Source organism: Peromyscus eremicus, chromosome 22 (genome assembly GCF_949786415.1).
Source record: "Peromyscus eremicus chromosome 22, PerEre_H2_v1, whole genome shotgun sequence".
Lineage (NCBI taxonomy): Eukaryota > Metazoa > Chordata > Mammalia > Rodentia > Cricetidae > Peromyscus > Peromyscus eremicus.
The window spans coordinates 35058942-35078741 of NC_081437.1; the positions used below are offsets into that span (position 1 = coordinate 35058942).

The following is a 19800-nucleotide window of genomic DNA, read 5'->3' on the forward strand; positions in this document are numbered from 1 at the left end:
CAACACCTCTCACTGCATCGTCTAGCACTCCGAGTCCTACCTAGAGCAGCCTTCCCTTAGCATAGGCCACCGCTCACCTCTTCTGCATACCAGGCCACACCACGCTTCCCACAGCTGGGCGGTGGTTGCAGAAGCCGTGGTAAGCACAAGAACGAGGGACACTCCCGGGTGTGGGGTCGGGTGGTAAGACTCGGCCACCACTGAGAAAGGGCAACAGCACAGACCGTCCCGCCCAGGTCTCTGCACAGTCTGAGGCTCTCCTCGTCATCACTCAGCCACATGCTCTGAGCCCTCCACGCCGCCCAAGATGGCCAGAGATGCCCCTGGGGCTCAGCAGGGCCCTGCCCTCAGAGAGGAGCGGGGGCTGTGGGCCAAACCACAGCAGCGATGGGGTACAGGGGGGGCGGGGAAGGTGCATGATACACCGTCCGCTCCTACTTGTCCGGTCCTCAGTGACCGACATGGGGGTCTGGAGAACACTAGAGCAGAGCACGACAGAGTGACCTGTGTCCAGGTTTCCCGTCCTGTCCCGGGCTCTACACCCTGCCTTAGAAAGGGCTCAGAAGGCACAAAGGGTTAACCGACCAGGAGTGCAAGCCTGACCACCTGCATTCTGCCCAGAACCCACAGAGAGACGGGACCAGCAGGCCTGGAGGACACAAGAGTGGAGGCAACAACAGAGGCCTCGTCTCAGCGGGGCGGAAGGTGAGAACCAACTCCTGAAAGCAGTCTGTCCTCTACCTCCACAATCAGGCTGGGGCATGCCACACATACAAACACACATGCACACACAAACACATATGCACACACAAACACACATGCACACATACATAACACCCACTCATCACACCCACTCATCACACACACGTATACACACACACATACACACAAACACACACACATTAAAAATAAAAAATTTTGCTGGGTGGTGGCACACACCTTTATTCCCAGCACTCAGGAGGCAGAGGCAGGCGGATCTCTGTGAGTTCGAGGCCAGCCTGGTCTACAGAGCTAGATCCAGGACAGGCTCCAAAATGGCACCAAAACTACACAGAGAAACCCTGTCTCAAAATAACCAAAAAACAAAAACAAAACAAAAATTAAAAATTTCAAAGCCCACAATCCAGACAGACTTAAATCAAATGTTCCAAGACAAGCTTTTAGACTGGGGTCCTCAGCATAGCTATCTTGGAGCAGGTAGACTAAGATACCTACAGCGATGCATTGTGTGTGGGAGCCCACAACTGACTCAGTTTCCCAGTTTGAATCTGAAGTCTATTCTGAGTCAATAGAGTTCAGGCTTGCTTGCTCCAGGGCTGTGAGAAAGTCCTGGTTAGCCCACAGGAAGGAACACACTATCTAGCTAGACGCAGGCTGCTGATGCCAGGCGGAAGTACATGAGATAGAAAATGGAACTGCCTGCTCCTTGATGCACGGATGGGACAGACAGTGGTCAAATGCCTGTGCTGTGCATCCGTCTACCTCCGTCCTTCAAGACTGTGTATAAGCTGGCTGTGAAATAAAGTCGGGGCTGTCCGGCACTGACTGGTAGTCCTCTCGACTCTGTTCTGTCTTCTTCACTGTCTCTACAATCTGCACACCTCCACCCAGACACCCAGCCGACTGGTCGGCAGGCTCTGTCAACTGTGAGACAGAGCATCCCAGCTTCTACCCGCCCAGTGCCCACAGCACACAGTAATCATGACAATCAAAAATACCTGGAAGCATGGTCACTTGTGCCTGAAATCCTAGCCCTTGGGAGGTAAAACCAGAGACTGTGAGTTCCAGGCCTGTCTGGGCTACATGGTAAAAGACTGTCTCAAAATTCAGTCTCTAGACACTACTGTGTATTAAATAGTTGAGGGCCACCGTTGTGGAGAGATGGAACTCTGGTCTATTTGCAATCCCGGGCTGAAGGACAATCTTCCCTGCCACCCTAAGGAAGCAAGTTCTACATCCATGTAAGTCACCCCATGCTGGAGGGAGAGAGTCTGTATACAGAGCGGGGGTCACAAACGGCCAGTTATAACACAGGAGTCAGTGCTCTATACTTACTGGCTTACTTTATGATACAGCTTTGCAATGCCCTGGTGGGTCCAATCCTTTCCCAGCGTGGGCAAAATATGACCAAGAGTATCCGATCTAAATAAAAATGAAAAAATATATACATATAAGCCAAAGGTTACTGTAAGAGGAGAAGGAAAAAAATGCCCATTTGACTTCGATGCACTACTCACGCCCCATAAAAATAGTATGAATGAGGGCTGGCAAGACGGCTCAGAGGGTAAAGGTGCTCACTGCCTTTGTTCCCAGGCACCACACGGCAGAGGAAGAGAACAGACTGACCCCAAGTTGACCCCTGAGGTCCATGCTCATACACATGTATGTGCACCCACAAAAATGTGTTAAAAAAAAAAAAACTGAAAGAAACAATAGTATGAATAAGACCCACGGCTTCCTCAGTAGAAAGCCCGGGCTCACAGAATCAAGTGAGGACCTTAGGACGGGCTCTGGTGAGCCATTGTGCTGAGGACTAGGCTTGCCGGACCCACGTGAGGGCCTGCTAACCATTCCAGAACAGCACTCTTCAAAACCATGTTGGAGAGATGATACCCAGACAGAAAGAAGCCACCAGGCCCTCGTGGCCGCTACTGAGGCCAAAGTGCTGCCCCCATCCGTGCGATTCCAAATGCACGGGGAAACTGTATGCTTCAGCTCCCACGATGCTACCCAGGGTGAGACGGAAGCCAGTTCCAGACCACGATGCAGCCAGACCCACCTGGTGATGGTCCCATCGATATCCGAGATGATCACTTTATCGTCCCAGTTCCAGAGGTAGATGGTGCCTTCACAGCGACAGGTGCCCTGGTACTGCGTGGTGACGCTAAAAACCACATCGTTGGGGCCATTCTTCAACTTCAAGCTTTTCTGGAAAACATGAACCATTTGTGTGCTTCACGGGGAGGTCCAGATCCAGGGGTTGCTGGGCCTCTGCAGGCTTTAAAATCAACCCTGGCTTCCCCAGGCCACCGCAAAGTTCTCTCCTCTGTTTCCGGCTCTAGTTCTGTCCAGGGCTGGACAGGCAACCTAAGTCAGACCCAGCTCTCCCTGGCCCCACTCAGGAAACAGCCACCCACTCTCTACAAATCATTCTGCTTCTAAAAGCAGTGCCAACCTGATCCAGTCCTTAGAGAGTACACAGAGTTCAGTGACTGGCTGCAGGCTTCCCCCAAGTCACACCATTACACAGGAAGTGTGAAGGGTCTCAGTGTAAGAACACAAATGTAAGACAGGCAAAAGTGTTTCCCTCAATAGTGTGTTTTTATTGATTTCTATAATGACACAGACTGGAGAGAGAGCCTTGAATCCATAAAAACATAGAGCAGGCCCAAGCACATCATTACCAAATTCAGAAAACAAAACTCCTTTGGTTGGTCTTCAGTCTTTGCTGGTATACTCTGAGACACAGAAGCTGGCCACACAGACCCACAAGGTCGACTCTAAGTGTCCCCCCGGGTCCTACAAGTGGTTAACATGGGGTCATCTTTTCCCATTAAATACCATCCTGTCAAAACCTGCTCCTCATAAATTCTTACAATAGATACACAGACTTCAATGCAGAAAAGCAGAGATGCCTGCTCACTGGATGGCCTTGATTTGAAGGAAGTCCAGGGTTGGAAAACTAGTCACACACACACACACACACACACACACACACACACACACACACACACATATACACACCGGGGAGGGGGGGGACCCTTTGCTTCCTAAAATTCTCTAAACTCCATCATGCCTGCTTGATTTCCACCAATTTTATAGATGCATTTGCGTTAACAAGCATCTCTCTCAAAGCAAAAACACTCAGGAGAGACATTCCCAAGTCTCTCGGCCACTGGTAATGAGGATAAACAAACGGGCTCAGGGAAAGCTGCCTCCTCCTCCTTCTAGGTCAGAAAAAAAGCAGCTCAGAGTGCAGAGTCACGTAGCTGGTCCACGTGAACAGACACAAAGTCAGGGTGGAAACACGAGGTGCTGAAGCGAGGGTGTGAGGTCACTAAGAGGCATGCTGGCGCAGGAAAGGTCCTGGAAAGAGCTGAGTGAGCAAAAAATGAGAAGAACCCCAGACCTTCAAGAAAGCCCTCAAACTCTATCTGCCCACTACCTGAGAACTAGAACCGCGGCTGTACTGGGGACATGGGACTCACCAGCTGCTCCGACGTGAGCCGCAGGGTCTTTTTATAGCTGACGTTGGACAGAAGGGAGAGGTGGCTAGAACTCGATGGCTTGGCGCCTGAGTGCTCTTCATCACTGGAGGATGACTCATGCTTTACTCTGCAACACACGGTGAAGTAATTAGGAAACGCATCTGGGTAACCATTAAAAACGCATTAGGCCTGAATCAATGACTCAGTCAATTGGGTCTCCTGGGTGGTCATTTGCCATATGGCTTTAGATTTATCAATGAACTCTCCTATATCCCCATTCATACACGGCTTCATCGTTGAGGGGGAGGGGGCTGCCTCTCCTCATTCACTCCGGTTTACCAACTCTCATCACTCACTTGTAACTAGTGTGACTCCACTCCTGATGAGCAGGGCTACACCCATTCTGCCCAGAAAGCTACAAGCAAGCCCACATACTCTTCTGCCTCTTTTCTCTCTACTGAAGGCTGTGGGCCAAGCCCTAAGAGTCCAAATGTCTACGGTCCAAACACCATCAATTCTCTCATATCCAATTCCATCAATTCCACATATCCAATTCCAAACAATTAGAGCACTTCCTGGACCTACGAAGATTTGCCAGTTCACCCCACCTCTACCCCCAAGACTCGTGAAGTCACTACAAGCCAAGAGGACACTACCTCTGTCGGCACAGAATCCACAGACCAAAGCTCCAGCTCTTCTAGTGGCTTCTCCAGGCTGGGGCTGGGAGGCAGGGTTAAGACTCGGGCCCAACATCTTTAAGTGCCTCACAGAAAGCAAGTTGGTAAATTAGCTGCTCCCTACGCTCAATTCTATGGCTTCATCCTCCAACCTAATAATGTTTGTTCTGCCTCCCAAGTTACTTAGCACCCTGCCAGGTACTTAATAATGGGCTTGGAAAAGCCAAGTGCCCCCAAAGCAGGCATGCCCATGGGGGTCTTTCTATTGCTGTGACAAAACACCATGACCCAAAGCAATTTGGGAAGGAAAGGGTTTATTTCAGTTTATCACTGTCTGGTCATACTCTGTCACTGATGGAAGTCAGGGCAGGAACCTGGAGGCAGGAGCGTAAGCAGAGACCACAGAGGAGTGCTGCTCACTAGCTTGCTCCTGGTGGATTATTCAGCCTGATTTCTTGTATAACCACCCAGGGCCACCTGCCCAGGAATAAACGGCACTGCTTCTGGTGAACTGGGTCCTCCCACATCCATCACTAAATAAGGCAATACCTTACAGACGTGCCCATAGGCCAATCTTCTGGAGGCGTTTTCTCAATTAAGACTCCCTCCTCCCAGGTACGTCTGGGTTTGTGGCAAGCTGACAAAAATAAATGAGTCAACCAGCACACCAACTTTCACATCCCTTTATACAAGACAACTTGCACACAGATCTCGGTCTTCTTTATCTCAGGACTGCTCCCCTCTCCTTCCAACCTGTCCCTGCCTCCATTTCCCCTGGCCTGCCTTGTGGTCACCCAGATAGCCTCCCATACAAGCCTTTCCACCACGGCTACTCATTCAAGAAGTGATTCACACAGCCTGAGGCTGCCCGGGACCGAGGAATCATCATGGGGAGCACTCACACAGCGCACCCCCCACTTGTGTATGGAGCCAGATATTGACAACAGCCCAGTCACCCCTGCTCTCTTCGGGCAGCACAGCCACCAGGGCTGGAGAAGCGCCGTGGCCATCACAAAGCTTGTGAAGAAGTTCTGGGGTCAGTGACCATATCAAAGGAGACAGGCTGGGAATTCCGGTTATCTGAGGCAGACCTGAGCTCTGTGTGAGCCGGAGTGCCGACAGCAGCTGTGATCTGAAAACCCAAGGTTGCCCACTCAAGGAAACGCACATCGTACTACTTAAGATGAATTTATCTCTGCCCTTCAGCCCGTTTCCTTCATTCTAAGTCCAGGACACACTGAATTGCACCCCACCAAACCTCAGGATGTGGTGGTGACTCTGGGGAGAACGAGACAGACATCTACGTCCAATGCTGACCGACTCCTCTCTGCACCTCGGGCAGCTCTCCCATAAAACGCTCAACGGGAGTCCCTTCCTGTTCCAGTATCTGCAGATCCCATGAGGAGCACTCATCCTTCTGAACTGACACCCTAGAGGTTTCCAGATGGGGCAAACAAACCCAGTCCTGCGGCCTGAGCCCCACGACAACGGCCCCAGACAAAGGCCCTCTCATCAAGTGGGATGCGGCTGGAGGCCCCTCGCTGAAGAGGAAGCAGTCTAGAGCAAAATGAGATCCCAACAGAACTGCGCCTCTTAGTAACAACAGATTGATGTGTGCCTCTGCCGGGCGGGGGGAGGAGTGTTCAAGTCGGAAGAGCTCTGATTTCCATCTGCCGCTTAGGAGGAGAACGGCCCACTAAATCCGTGTGGCGTGCCATGTGGAAGGAACGTCGGAAGGGAAACAGACTCGAAAACGAAAATGGAGTTGTACAGTTGGCTGCCGGCGGCTCTCGGGTGGGCACGTGGACAGCCACAGAGGCGGCCACCTTCCGGACCTCACCACCCTGAGAGGGACAGGGTGCTCCTCGGCAGAGCGCCCACATCACTCCTGCTGTGGTTCACTAAATGTCACTTCCCTACAGCGGCTGCAGACAGCAACAAAAGGCCCCGAGTCATTGGAAAATCTGTGTTCCGATGAGCAACTGTGAACAACACTAAAGTCAGCACTTGTCACAGAGCGCACTTCTCAAATGGCATTTTAATTATTTGTATGGTGACAAGCTGTTTGCTCAATTATGGGACTTGGGGGACTATCCTGTCAATCAAGTCTGTCAATTAGGAAAACATTCGGATGCCAATTTTTTTTTTTAAAGGCATCTCTGTGACTCTGATATGACTGGAAGTCACGGGTGCCGCCATAAATGAAGAGATTTACATTCCTCAAGAGAACCTCCACATATTTCAGAATCTCAATTCCATCACACACGAGCCAATTTATAACTTTTCAGGTTTGATAAGTGTGATTTAGAAGGAGGGGGTGCTGCTTTTCCATAACAGCAAAGGCACCTCTCCACAGTCCAGACGGAAAGAAAACCCATCAGAGCTCATGAACTCCAAGAGCTGTGCTCCGCTCGGGAGGGCTCCTACACAGTGTCCTGCTGTCCCTCCCACCCTCAGCCCGTCCCTGTGTCCCCGAGTCCCTCCATGGCCAGAAACAGGAAGAACAAAAGTGGTGATACCACAGCGGAGGCACCCTGTCCTCTGTGTCCTGCCCCTCCGCCAAGGTGTCAGAGCCCATGCTTCCAGACAGCTCCCTGGGCCCAGCCCAGCTCTCCCAGGTCTAGGCCTGGCCTGTGGCAGCATTGGAGGTGTGGAAGACACCCGGCATTTGGCCCATGTAACAGGTCTTCAAATAGTTTAAAATGCCCAGTGTAGGATGATGACGTGTCCTTCAGGTGACTGTGGTCTGACCACCTTGTCACAGGGTCACTGTGAGCATCGGCGAGGTGGGAGGGGAAAAGAGATGCCAGCGTGCTCTCCCGTCTTGTGTCATAGATGACGACACAGAGAGGCGATCCGCCACCACCCCTGCTCTGCCCCTGCCGAGAGACAGAACTCTTGAGCGGAAAGCCAGGAAGACAGTGTTGGGGTTCACACTGCTGGACGGCTCACCCATTCCAGGAATGGGCACAGGAGAGCACGGGACAGCAGGGTCAGAAAGGGCCACCGCCTGGACACCCGCGGCAAAAACAGGAAGCCTCCTGCTTCAAGAACATCCCAGCTGAGAAACAGCCCATCCGTACAGAACACGCTGAACTCCCCAGTCTCCAGTTCTTCCTCACTCCACCCCTCACCCCACCCCCAACTAGTCTTCTGCAAAGCAGGCTCTTCCTTGCCAACAGCACAAGTTCCTACTGCCAACAGAGAGTTCTAGAAATACTATAGTCTAAGGTACAGAGCTGTGGCCAGGAGCCAGGAGCCATGAAACCTAACCCAGCTTCCCCTATAAATGAACCAGCAAACAGGGAAGCCCTCATCAGCTCAGGAAGGGTCCCGTGTTGACCTCTGACCTCCACACGTGCACTCCCAGGCGAGTATACCTGTGTATGAGCATACCCACACCCAGACAGACAGACACATACCACATGCCAGGACCATGAGAGACACTCTAGCCAAGTAGCTCCCTGGAGACTCATACTGACCTCGAACCTTCACTGTCCGAGAGAGAAGCTGCAGATGCTGGATACACGGGAAAGACCATCTAAATAAAGTGCTCCTGGTCTCAGTCACCTAGTGACTCCAGAGCCAGCGGGAACCGAGGCCTAAGAAATGAGCCACTGACTGCCCTCATCAGTGTCCAGCGGGCATGCACATGACCCTAATTCAGCCCAACGAAGGGGTGGCACCATTGCCAGAGGGACACCCCGCCCCCATACCTGGGGGCCAGACCAAGCTGTGAAAGCTGCTCTTCTGTGCCGTGGCCCGTCCCTGGCAGGCACTGCTCAGGCTTGCTTTCCTGGAGGAGAAGAAAGAAAGCCATCAGAGGAGGAGGAAGGATGCTCCCAAAGCTTGGGCCCCACCACAGGCTCCCTAAGGCCCAGGGCAGGGCGGTAAAGGCACACACCCAGGAGGAGGACCCGGACCCAGGAGGCTCTGGGAGGGGCATGTCTTGGCAGGTGCCCATTACTTCCCTGCCTAGAAATATCGTAAGATTAAGCTGAGAAACATTTTTGACAGAAACGAGTCTGTTAGTTATCCGTAAGTGTTCCTGGCACCCAACCAAACGCCATCGTCCCTGTCACAGAGGCACATGCTGGAATGGGGGTTGCCTGGATTCCTGGGGGGTTTCACAATATTTTCTTCTAATTGCCAATAGAAATGTTCGAAAATGTTTGCACACCATATTGTTGTCAGGGAAAATGAGAGAGCACGTCTCTCTTCCAATGCTGCATAATCCTATCGGGAAATGTTCCTGGGGCATCCTGAGAGAGCCTGGTGTGTCTAAGAGAACTCTGGGCCTCTGGGCCCAATGCTCTCGCCTGGGAACCCCAGGAGCAGCCCACTACGGTTCAGTGTTCCATTTCCCCACTTCTCAAACGGAATGAGGATGCCGATGCACTGGCTGCTGATCCATAAAACAGAAAGCCTGACACACAGTGGAGAGGGGAGTGGAGGGGAAGGGAGTGAAGGGGAGGGAGGGAGCGAGGGAACAGGACAGACCACTGAGTCAGAAGAGGCCAGAGACCCTGTCAAGGGATGAAGAAGACAGAGTGAAATCACTTGGTGTGTGCCCTTTGCTAGGCATGGTAGCTCATGCCTATAATCTCAGGGAAAGTTGAGGCAGGAGGACAGCTGCAAGTTCAAGGTAAACGGGGCTCTATACAGAGTCTGTCTCAAGGGGGGTGCACATGAATCAACAGAACAGTGACCATCCTAAAGTATGAGTGCTGGAAACTCGTTGGAACTATGCCCTCAGCTGTTGGTTAGATGCAGGTCTTGCTATGTAAGTCCTAGCTGGCCCGACACTCACTGTGTACCTGGGCTGGCCCCCGACTTGTGACAGTTCTCCTGTCTTTTACTTCGGGGGTTTTTTGTCTGCTTTAGGGGTCATGATTGGGGTTTTGTTTGTTTGTTCTGATTGTTTGGGGTTGTGTTTTGTTTTGTTTTGTTTTGGACACAGGACTTCACTATACAGCCTTGGCTGGTCTTGAACTCAGAAACGCACCTGCCTCTGACCCCTGAGTACTGGGATTAAAGGCCTGTGCCACCATGTCCAGCTGTTGTTTGCTTTTATAAATACAAAAGCAGTTGACATAACCATTCATTTATTATCGACTGAATGATTAAACTATGTGACTTGGGCTACCACAGTTAACAACTTTTCACTCGGTCAATTCAGCAATACAGATCTATCTGAATAGCTGTATTTCCATCCTTTAGAGAAATACTTAATTTCATCAACACTCCTTACTTCACACTGGCATTCTCCTTAATTCCAACTGTTGAGAATCTAGATACCCTACAAATAAGAGCTCTTTGAAATATAATTCTGCCTAAAATTCTAGAACATTCTGCCCTCTGATAAACAAGCCTGACAGCCCTTTATGCTGTAAGTCGGCTGCAGGACAGCATCCGTGTTTGTCCTGACTCGCTCAGACCCTTGGCGGTAACGCAGCAGGTAGCAATCCACAGACACGTTAGCAGCATGCCAAAGAACACTTAGATCTGCCCACAGTGCTGCAAGGCCCCGCCTCCCTTTGACCTCACAGAATCGGATGCGCCCAGTCATGTTTCTGGTAGTGTTTGCATAGCCTCCTGGTTTTTCAGACCACCTCCGGAAGCAATCGTTCAATAAACACACACCGCGTCCCTACGTCAGCTCCACAGCCAACAGAGCTGTCAGTGGTTTCTACTTCACGGAGCTCAGGGTGTGAGGAGGTGAGAAATGTTAGTCAAACAGTGAGTGTGCAATTATAAATCCTGACAAAACGCATGAGGGAAAAGGTCATGGCCCATGAGAGCAGAGCCAGCAGACTGGGTTAATCTGGCATAAAAGGAGGAGTTGAGCTGCTGGTTAATTAAGTGAAGGGGATCAAAGGGATCCTGACAGCACTAGGTGGCAGAAAAAGCATGTGCAAAGGCCCTGGGGTAGACTCCATTTTGATCTATTATGCTGAAGAGTAAAGGGAAAAAAAAGACAGGACGAGCAACGGAGGTCAGAGCCAGAACATACAAGTGCTGTAGGATGCTGAGGACCTTCACCGTCACTGTAGGAACCCTGGGAAGCCGCTAAAGAGGTTGCGCAGGGGCTGAAGACATTTGGATCTGAGTGAGCTCTCAGCACCCACGTAAAACCTAGGCACAGTTATGCGGGCCCATAACTCCAGAGCCGTGGCAGGTGGAGGCAGGGGGCTCCCCAGAGCTTGCTGGCTGAAAGTCTAGTTCCAGATTCAGTGGGAGACATGGTCTCAAGGAGATAAGGCAAAAAGTAATAAAGCAAGACACCCAATGCCCTCCCCTGGCCTCCTCAGGCATACATGCACATGCATGTGCACACACACATGTGCACATTACCACATATACACACATACATACATACATACATACACACACACACACACACACACACACACACACACATCAGTAACTATGGAAGTTTTAAGCAAGGGACAACATAAACCAGGACCCACCTTAGACAGGCCAATCCAACTACAACACAGAGAACAAGGAGGAACAGGAGGGGACAATGGACTCAATACACAGCCTGACGGAGCCTGGGAGGGGGAAGGTGGTCCGGAGCGGACAGGAGCTGGGGGAAATGTTCACATGGGGCAACACTTACTCTGCAGCCTCACAGGCCTCCATGGAGGGAGTCTGAGTAGGGCCATGTCCGGCCATAGAGGGACAGCGGAGCCTTTTCCTACCCACTGCTTCAACAGAGGAAAACCCTAGTGTGCCGAGAGCAACTCTGACTCCGTGACCTGAAGCTTGCGCTTCACTGGCTTAGTGTGTGGGTGTGGGGTGCAGTCTGGCTTTTCTGGTTCGGAAATAAGAACGGAGTCGTCCTAAAGCCCACGCACACGTGCATGATCAGGGAAAGCCAGGAGGTGGAAGCCAGATACACGGAGGGGCTGGCCGGAGGAGGGGCCGTTAAGAGGGGGGAGGAAAACCAGAACACTGAGGCCACTTGGGGAAAGTGCTCGGGACAGAGGCGGAGAGATGGAGAGAGGCCCAACAAATCAGGGGCTTTCAGAGATCGCAAACGAATTCTCATGTATCGACCCGACCCTGCAGAGCCGGGACCAAAGAGGCTGAGCTGACAGCCACGGCAAGACTCACTGGTGTTATCCTCACCAACATAACCTAGTATTTTAAAACATAGGTTATGTTGGAACCCTTCTGTGGTGGTTAACATTGCCAAGGCGACAACATCTGGGCTAGGTTCCTTAATCCGGCGAGACCCACCCTAAACGCGGGCTCAGGTCCTGGACTGGATACAGAGGAGAAAGCCAGCTGAGCACCAGACTTTACCTCTCTGCCTCCTGTGGACAGAATGTGACCGGCCGCCTCATGCTCCTGCGCCCTTCACGTCTCCACCGTCTCGGGCCATGCTCTCTGGCTGGGAGGGCCATTTTTGTCAGGCGCTCTGTCCCAACAACGAGACACGCACCTAGTACATCTTCTTGTAATTGATAAAGAAACCTCAGCGTGGGAAAACCGCTTACCCGGGGTCTGCAAGCCAGAGGCTGGCAAAGCCAGGCTCCGTTGGCCCCTCCTCCTCCTCCTCGCCCACCTGCTCTCGGCCCCTTTCCAGTCGGGCCAGCTCACCGAAACCCAGCATTACGGCGTTTATTTCACTCACACCAATGGAAGTAAACCTGACCACACAAAACCCAAGGCACTCAGGGCACCTGCCAGGCCACACGCGCGCGCGCGCACACACACACACACACACACACACACACACACACACACACACACGCTTACCTCCTTGATTGTGGCGTTCCTTCCCCTCCAGGAAAACCACCATCTGCCTCCTTTTTTGGGCATCTTATCCCTCATGATGGATTCCACAGTGGCCTGTTTTAAATGGATGGTAACATAAATAACGGAACCAAAAAAAAAAAAAAAAAAAAACCAACTTAGCACACTTGAAACAAAACAAAATGTACTTGCAAATCAAAGGAGACGGAATAAATAAAAAATAAATAAACAAAACATAACGCAACATACTGTGGGTGGACTGAAAATTTTAGAAAGGCAAAACCTAATGGCGTCCAAAATCACGTGAAGGTAACTGAGGCACGAAGACTTAAGAAGATGGGAAAAGAATCAACAACAACAAACACAACACAACAGGGAAGAGAGAGTTGGAGATCATTAGTGGTTAGTAGGTCTGCCGTGGCCGGTTACAATGGCTGACTGGTTACAACGCTCTCAGTCTCAAATGATTACAAAGTAAGACAGGAAAAAAAAATGATCGCTACGGTACAGGATCCAACAGCTCTAAACAAAAGTCAAAATACGCGGACTTTTTTTTTTTTTTAAGTAACTAGAAGTTTCCAAAGCTTAATTTGATTTAAAAATCAAGAGTTAAAAATAAAATGCATATGGACACCTTGAATACGTCAAAGTTTGATGGGGGAGATTAAATATGAAATAATGATTTTATAAATATTTCCAAAGAACAACATCTGTCTTAAGGCTATTTTGGGCCCAGGCAAATGTTATCTCATTTTCCTTCCTCTTTTTAGACTTTGTAAGTAGCTCTTCCCTTAGCTAGTAAGGAAAGACTTAATCTTTCAGCCTAACAGGTACAGCTAGTAGACAAATGATTCACAGCTTTAACCTCAAGTGTGGAATTCCTACTTAAAAGCTCCTCGGCTGACACAGAAGACAGACGGAGCCCACTAAAATGCAAACCATGCATACGATGTTCAGGGACCGCACGCTCCACAAACCTATTGTCTACTTCCCTCCTCCTCCCCTCCAAATCCATCCACACGTAACAAGCCCCAGATGGAGTCTAAGGTTCTTTTGAAGAATCAACCAACAAAAACAGCACAGGAAACCCTCAGATAGCATTACAGTAGGTAGGGGCCGGTCCTGCTGGGTGCTTTACATCTACAGCAACCTAAAAACTCAGTGCTGGTTCATGGGCAAACACATCACCGGAACAGAAAATCTACAGTTCAGATGAAGACATGAGGCTAAATGCATAGCTAAATGGAGCCACCAGCACCGGTCAAGATGGCCACCTAACCAGAGACACCGGGGTGATCCTGAGGTGATTCTGAACTGTTTGGGACCCTGTAAGTCGAGCACCTGCCTCCCTCCAAGCTGTGGTCCAGAACCAGGCACCAACGTGTTCAGGGGAAGGTGGACTCAGTTCCAGAAACAAAACCCCACTTGGACTGTGCCATTCATGATCACCCTGTGGCTCCACCAAGAACCAATTCAGAAGCGGTCACGCTTTGGGATATGAGACATGGAGAATCTGTCTTGACTATGTCGGGAAATGTGTGAAGCACGGGCACCCCAAATCATAGAGCATTCATTCAGACTGCCAACCATTATCACGGAAGATACTAAATCCATAACAGTTAAGCTACTGATTATGTTCTCCAGCAGAAAGGATCCTGACTCGGAAACCATCTGGAGCAGGGAGGGATTTGAGTCCCCAAATCTCCCTCAGCTACTCTCAAGATAAAATACTGATGGATCAAAGATTGAAAGTAAAAGGAAGGACTAGAAGAAAATGCGGGTTATTTTACAAACGAAGAGGTAAGAGCATTTTAATGTGCTAGCTATGTATAAAACAGACTAAATGCTACACAGAAAATCACTTCCGTGTTAGAAAAACACCATCAGCAGAGCCCCGACCCCTAAGCCTCCAGCTCACAGCCCAAAGGGACTCGCCTGTCCCCTCCTCCGTAAGCTCCCCTCTGCTGCAGGACTCTCCCTCTCCTTTCAACCCCTGAAACCATATCCTGGGCTCTGGATACAAGAAGAACCTGGTAGAGACGTAACTAAAATCACTTTACAGAACATGCCTCAGTCCAGTCCACAAATACGGAAAAGGGTCACCATATACAAGCTCACCACCCCAACTAGGGCACACACACAACCTTGCAGAGGCAAGCCCACTGTAAACAAAGTGAGAGTGCACCTCCCAGAACCTCAGACTCTGGAACCACCTGACCGACGGCAACAGCCGCGGCCACCAGGCACAAACCTGCCTGAAACTCTGCAGCCCACGAAGGAAGATACAACCAAGACCCCAGCCACTCCAGGCAAGCCGAGGAGACGAGCACTCCATGGCTGGAGGGTCTGACCTCCTCACTCAGCTCTGCCTTACAGCCATCCCTGTTCTCACAGGCAGGCGCTGAGCTACACAAGCCACATCCTCACCCCTGCCTCCCCATCCTCACCCCTGCCTCCTCCTCCTCACCCCTGCCTCCCCCTCCTCACCCCTGCCTCCCCCTCCTCACCCCTGCCTCCCCCTCCTCACCCCTGCCTCCCCCATCCTCACCCCTGCCTCCCCCTCCTCACCCCTGCCTCCCCCATCCTCACCCCTGCCTCCCCATTCTCACCCCTGCCTCCCCCATCCTCACCCCTGCCTCCCCCATCCTCACCCCTGCCTCCCCCTCCTCACCCCTGCCTCCCCCATCCTCACCCCTGCCTCCCCATCCTCACCCCTGCCTCCTCCATCCTCACCTGTCTCCCCCATCCTCACCCCTGCCTCCTCCTCCTCACCCCTGCCTCCCCCTCCTCACCCCTGCCTCCCCATCCTCACCCCTGCCTCCCCATCCTCACCCCTGCCTCCCCATCCTCACCCCTGCCTCCTCCATCCTCACCCCTGCCTCCCCCTCCTCACCTCTGCCTCCCCATCCTCACCCCTGCCTCCCCATCCTCACCCCTGCCTCCCCATCCTCACCCCTGCCTCCCCATCCTCACCCCTGCCTCCTCCATCCTCACCTGCCTCCCCCTCCTCACCCCTGCCTCCTCCATCCTCACCCCTGCCTCCCCATTCTCACCCCTGCCTCCCCCATCCTCACCCCTGCCTCCCCATTCTCACGCCTGCCTCCCTCATCCTCACCCCTGCCTCCTCCATCCTCACCCCTGCCTCCTCCATCCTCACCTGCCTCCTCCATCCTCACCCCTGCCTCCTCCATCCTCACCCCTGCCTCCCCCATCCTCACCCCTGCCTCCCCATCCTCACCCCTGCCTCCCACTCCTCACCCCTGCCTCCCCCTCCTCACCCCTGCCTCCTCCATCCTCACCTGTCTCCCCCATCCTCACCCCTGCTTCCCCACCCTCGCTCGGCCCCAGTGAACCAGGCACAGGGCAGCTGACAGTGGCAGCTCCTGCATCTGACCCAGTGCCCGCTTCCAGCCTTCCACAGCTAAACTTCCTCTCCTCGGCCTCACTTAGTTCTGCTCTCTGGGGTCTGCCACTCTGCCCACTTGTAATCCCGGCCTAGGAGGCGTCGGGAGTGGGATCGTGGACCTACAACGCCATCATTGTCAAGGCTTGCCCTGGTGAGGAAGGGAAGCGTGATCAATGTGCGAGAGAGAGATCTGAAATACTGACATGGACCCTCATGAGCATCAAGACACCATGGCCTCGGGCTTCTAAAGTGAACGCGAGTCTCCCAAACCCGTCCCTCCTCGGGCCCTTTCTTAATCGTGCTAGCGCTCACCTTTGGCAAAGGTTTCTGGAAAGCCTGCATCGCCAGAAGTAGGGGAGCTGCTGTTGTCCAATTGTAGTACCTGCAAGACGAGGAGACGCGTCAGAAGAGGGGGGGACAGAGCCTTTCTACTCTCACGAGGAGGTCCTGGGACCCCGGTGACGTCCTCTAACAAACTTCCCAGCCCTCCACACGGACCCTGTCTACACAGTGACTCCCTCCCCATCCCTCCACACGGACCCTGTCTACACAGTGACCCCTCCCCAGCCCTCCACACAGACCCCGTCTACACACTGACCCCCTCCCCATCCCTCCACACGGACCCTGTCTACACAGTGACTCCCTCCCCATCCCTCCACACGGACCCTGTCTACACAGTGACTCCCTCCCCAGCCCTCCACACGGACCCTGTCTACACAGTGACCCCCCCATCCCTCCACACGGACCCTGTCTACACACGGACCCCCTCCCCAGCCCTCCACACAGACCCTGTCTACACACAGACCCCCTCCCCATCCCTCCACACGGACCCTGTCTACACAGTGACTCCCTCCCCATCCCTCCACACGGACCCTGTCTACACACTGACCCCCCCCCATCCCTCCACACGGACCCTGTCTACACACTGACCCCCCCATCCCTCCAAACGGACCCTGTCTACACACGGACCCCCTCCCCAGCCCTCCACACGGACCCTGTCTACACACAGACTCCCTCCCCATCCCTCCAAACGGACCCTGTCTACACACTGACCCCCTCCCCAGCCCTCCACACGGACCCTGTCTACACACAGACTCCCTCCCCATCCCTCCAAACGGACCCTGTCTACACACTGACCCCCTCCCCAGCCCTCCACACGGACCCTGTCTACACAGTGACCCCCCCCATCCCTCCACACGGACCCTGTCTACACACAGACTCCCTCCCCATCCCTCCAAACGGACCCTGTCTACACACTGACCCCCTCCCCAGCCCTCTACACGGACCCTGTCTACACACTGACCCCCTCCCCATCCCTCCACACGGACCCTGTCTACACACTGACCCCCTCCCCAGCCCTCCACACGGACCCCGTCTACACACTGACCCCCCCTCATCCCTCCACACGGACCCTGTCTACACACGGACCCCCTCCCCAGCCCTCCACACGGACCCTGTCTACACACTGACCCCCCTCCCCAGCCCTCCACACGGACCCTGTCTACACACGGACCCCCTCCCCAGCCCTCCACACGGACCCTGTCTACACACTGACCCCCCCAGCCCTCCACACGGACCCTGTCTACACACGGACCCCCTTTCTCCTGTTCACCTCACAGCCATGGTGAAGGGGAAGGGTCAGCAGCAGACAAGGCAGTAGGGTGAACATATGAACATGCCACTAGCAGCCAGTGACTAGCTGGACAGCAGCCGAGTCCCCTGGGCGGTCCCTGCGCCAAGCCATGTCCTACTGAACTTCACGGAAGGGGACAGATAACTCTGAAACTTCCTAAGTCACTATATGAAACACTTGCAGCTTCCTCGCAGTGGGGAAAGCCGGCCAACAGTCTGCAGGACCCACTGCAGACCACAGACTGAGCTTAGATGGTGATGTCTCTACGCTAAAGAGCAGCTGTGCCCTTAGACCTAGGACCAGATAGGGCTGGAGTCCCACAGTCAGAGCACCATGCCTGACACAGTCAATGTCAAGGTCTATACAGGCACGTGTTAAAATCCACAGGCGGGGCTGGGGAGCAGCTCAGTAGATGCAGTGTCTGCCAGCGTGAAAACGTAAGAACCCAGTTCCTGATCCCCAGCACCCACACTGCTGGCACAGACCTACAATCCAGTGTGGGGAGGTAGAGACAGGAGGATACCCAGAGCTTGCCTGTCTGCCAATTAAACCAAACCAGCAAATCCCAGGTGCAGCAGGACACCCTGTCTCCTAAACTAAGGTAGAGGGCCAGGCAATGTAGGAAACGCCCTTAATCCCAGCCTCTAGAGAGGCAGAAACAGGCAGATCTCAGTGAGTTCAAAGCCAACATGTTCTACATAGTTCCAGGACAGCCAGGGCTGCACAGGAAGACCCCGCCTCAAAAAGCGAAAGCAAACCAAACCAAACAACAAAAAGGTAGAGTGATCAAAGACAATGCAGACCTCTGGCCTGCACATGCATACACACACATGCATACACACCATATACCCACGCCACACATATACACTTACACTGAAACACACACACACACACACACACACACACACACACACACACACTCCACAAGACTCTCAATGATCTCAGTCTAGCAGCTGCATGGGGACATAGAGACACAGAATTTTACAAATAAGAAAAGACAATAATTAAGTTCAACAAAACTTCATTAAGGCTTGACGGAAACACCACCGTTCCACACCAAAAGGGCTATCAACAGGAACTTACTTATTTCCAATCTTGACCACGAGATTGGGGTCATCGATGATAGCGGGGTTGTCAGCAAACTGCTGATACGACACAGCTTGTTCCAAGAATGCATCTGTGGCAGCAGCCGTAGGACAGAGGGGAAAACAATCACAAAGTGTCTTTTTTAAAGAAACAGGCCAGTTTTCAGCTTGCTCACTCTCCTGTGTTTGAGTGTTTACGAATTGCAGTTCATCAGGCAAGCCTGCAAATCCTACAAAATGCACTTGTAAGGAGGGAGCTTGAGCTTGGCTTGCTATTGCTGTTGGGGTTTTTGTTACTGGCTGGGGTGGGGTTGGATTCTCTTAAGACATCAACAAACGTGGGGGCGGGGGCATGGAGTCTGCATGCAGAAGCAGAGTCGTGTTTACCAGGGACACCAGCTTGAGTCACTTGTGTTGCTGAGGCCTGAGACAAAAGACTGGACTCAAACTCAGTGATCCCCCCCCCCCCCCCCCCCGCCGCTAGCTAGCATAAGCATGACGCTCATGGCCACCTTCAGGGGTCCTAAAGATGGGATAGGATGGCAATCAGCATCCTGCCCAAAGTGAGGGCTTCAATCAGCGTTGGCAGCTGCAACGCCGGTTACCGCCATATCTACACAGGGGGTGGAAGCCAGGCGGGGCAGGGCCGGTGCTGACCATGCTCATCCTCGATCGTCTTGGAGAGGGCAGCCTCACCCAGCTCAGCGCAGGCCTTCCGGGCAGGAAGGTTGTAGGATCAGAAGGCCCCATCCTCAACCCTGGACCAGAGATGAGTGTCTCTGGCCAATGACACTGACCTCCCTCAGCTTTCCCACTCAGCTGGGCCATGTACTGGCCTCGGACTGGAGCTCACTGACCCCAATCCATACACACTCCTCCCCTGGGGACTCCTACAGCTCTGGGAACTGCTGTGGGATGGTCTGTATGTCAAATGTGTTGCTCTGATTGGTCAATAAATAAAACACTGATTGGCCAGTGGCCAAGCAGGAAGTATAGGTGGGACTAACAGAGAGGAGAATAGAGAGAA

At 52.8% G+C, this 19800-nt stretch overlaps 1 protein-coding gene across 5 annotated transcripts in view; it reads right to left on the reverse strand.

The window, feature by feature from the left end:
- Window positions 1–19800, reverse strand: part of Lpin1 (lipin 1) — an 80189-nt gene that overhangs the window by 8457 nt on the left and 51932 nt on the right. For 4 of the 5 annotated variants that reach the window (XM_059248693.1, XM_059248695.1, XM_059248694.1 and 1 more), the window contains 7 exons: window positions 18772–18865; window positions 16368–16437; window positions 12653–12745; window positions 8602–8681; window positions 4209–4335; window positions 2780–2928; window positions 2056–2142 (listed from right to left, as the gene is read on the reverse strand). In XM_059248693.1, the coding sequence (XP_059104676.1) occupies window positions 2056–2142; window positions 2780–2928; window positions 4209–4335; window positions 8602–8681; window positions 12653–12745; window positions 16368–16437; window positions 18772–18865 (700 nt within the window). The remainder of the gene's footprint in view (window positions 1–2055; window positions 2143–2779; window positions 2929–4208; window positions 4336–8601; window positions 8682–12652; window positions 12746–16367; window positions 16438–18771; window positions 18866–19800) is intronic. The other variant, XR_009375765.1, reaches the window with a different exon arrangement.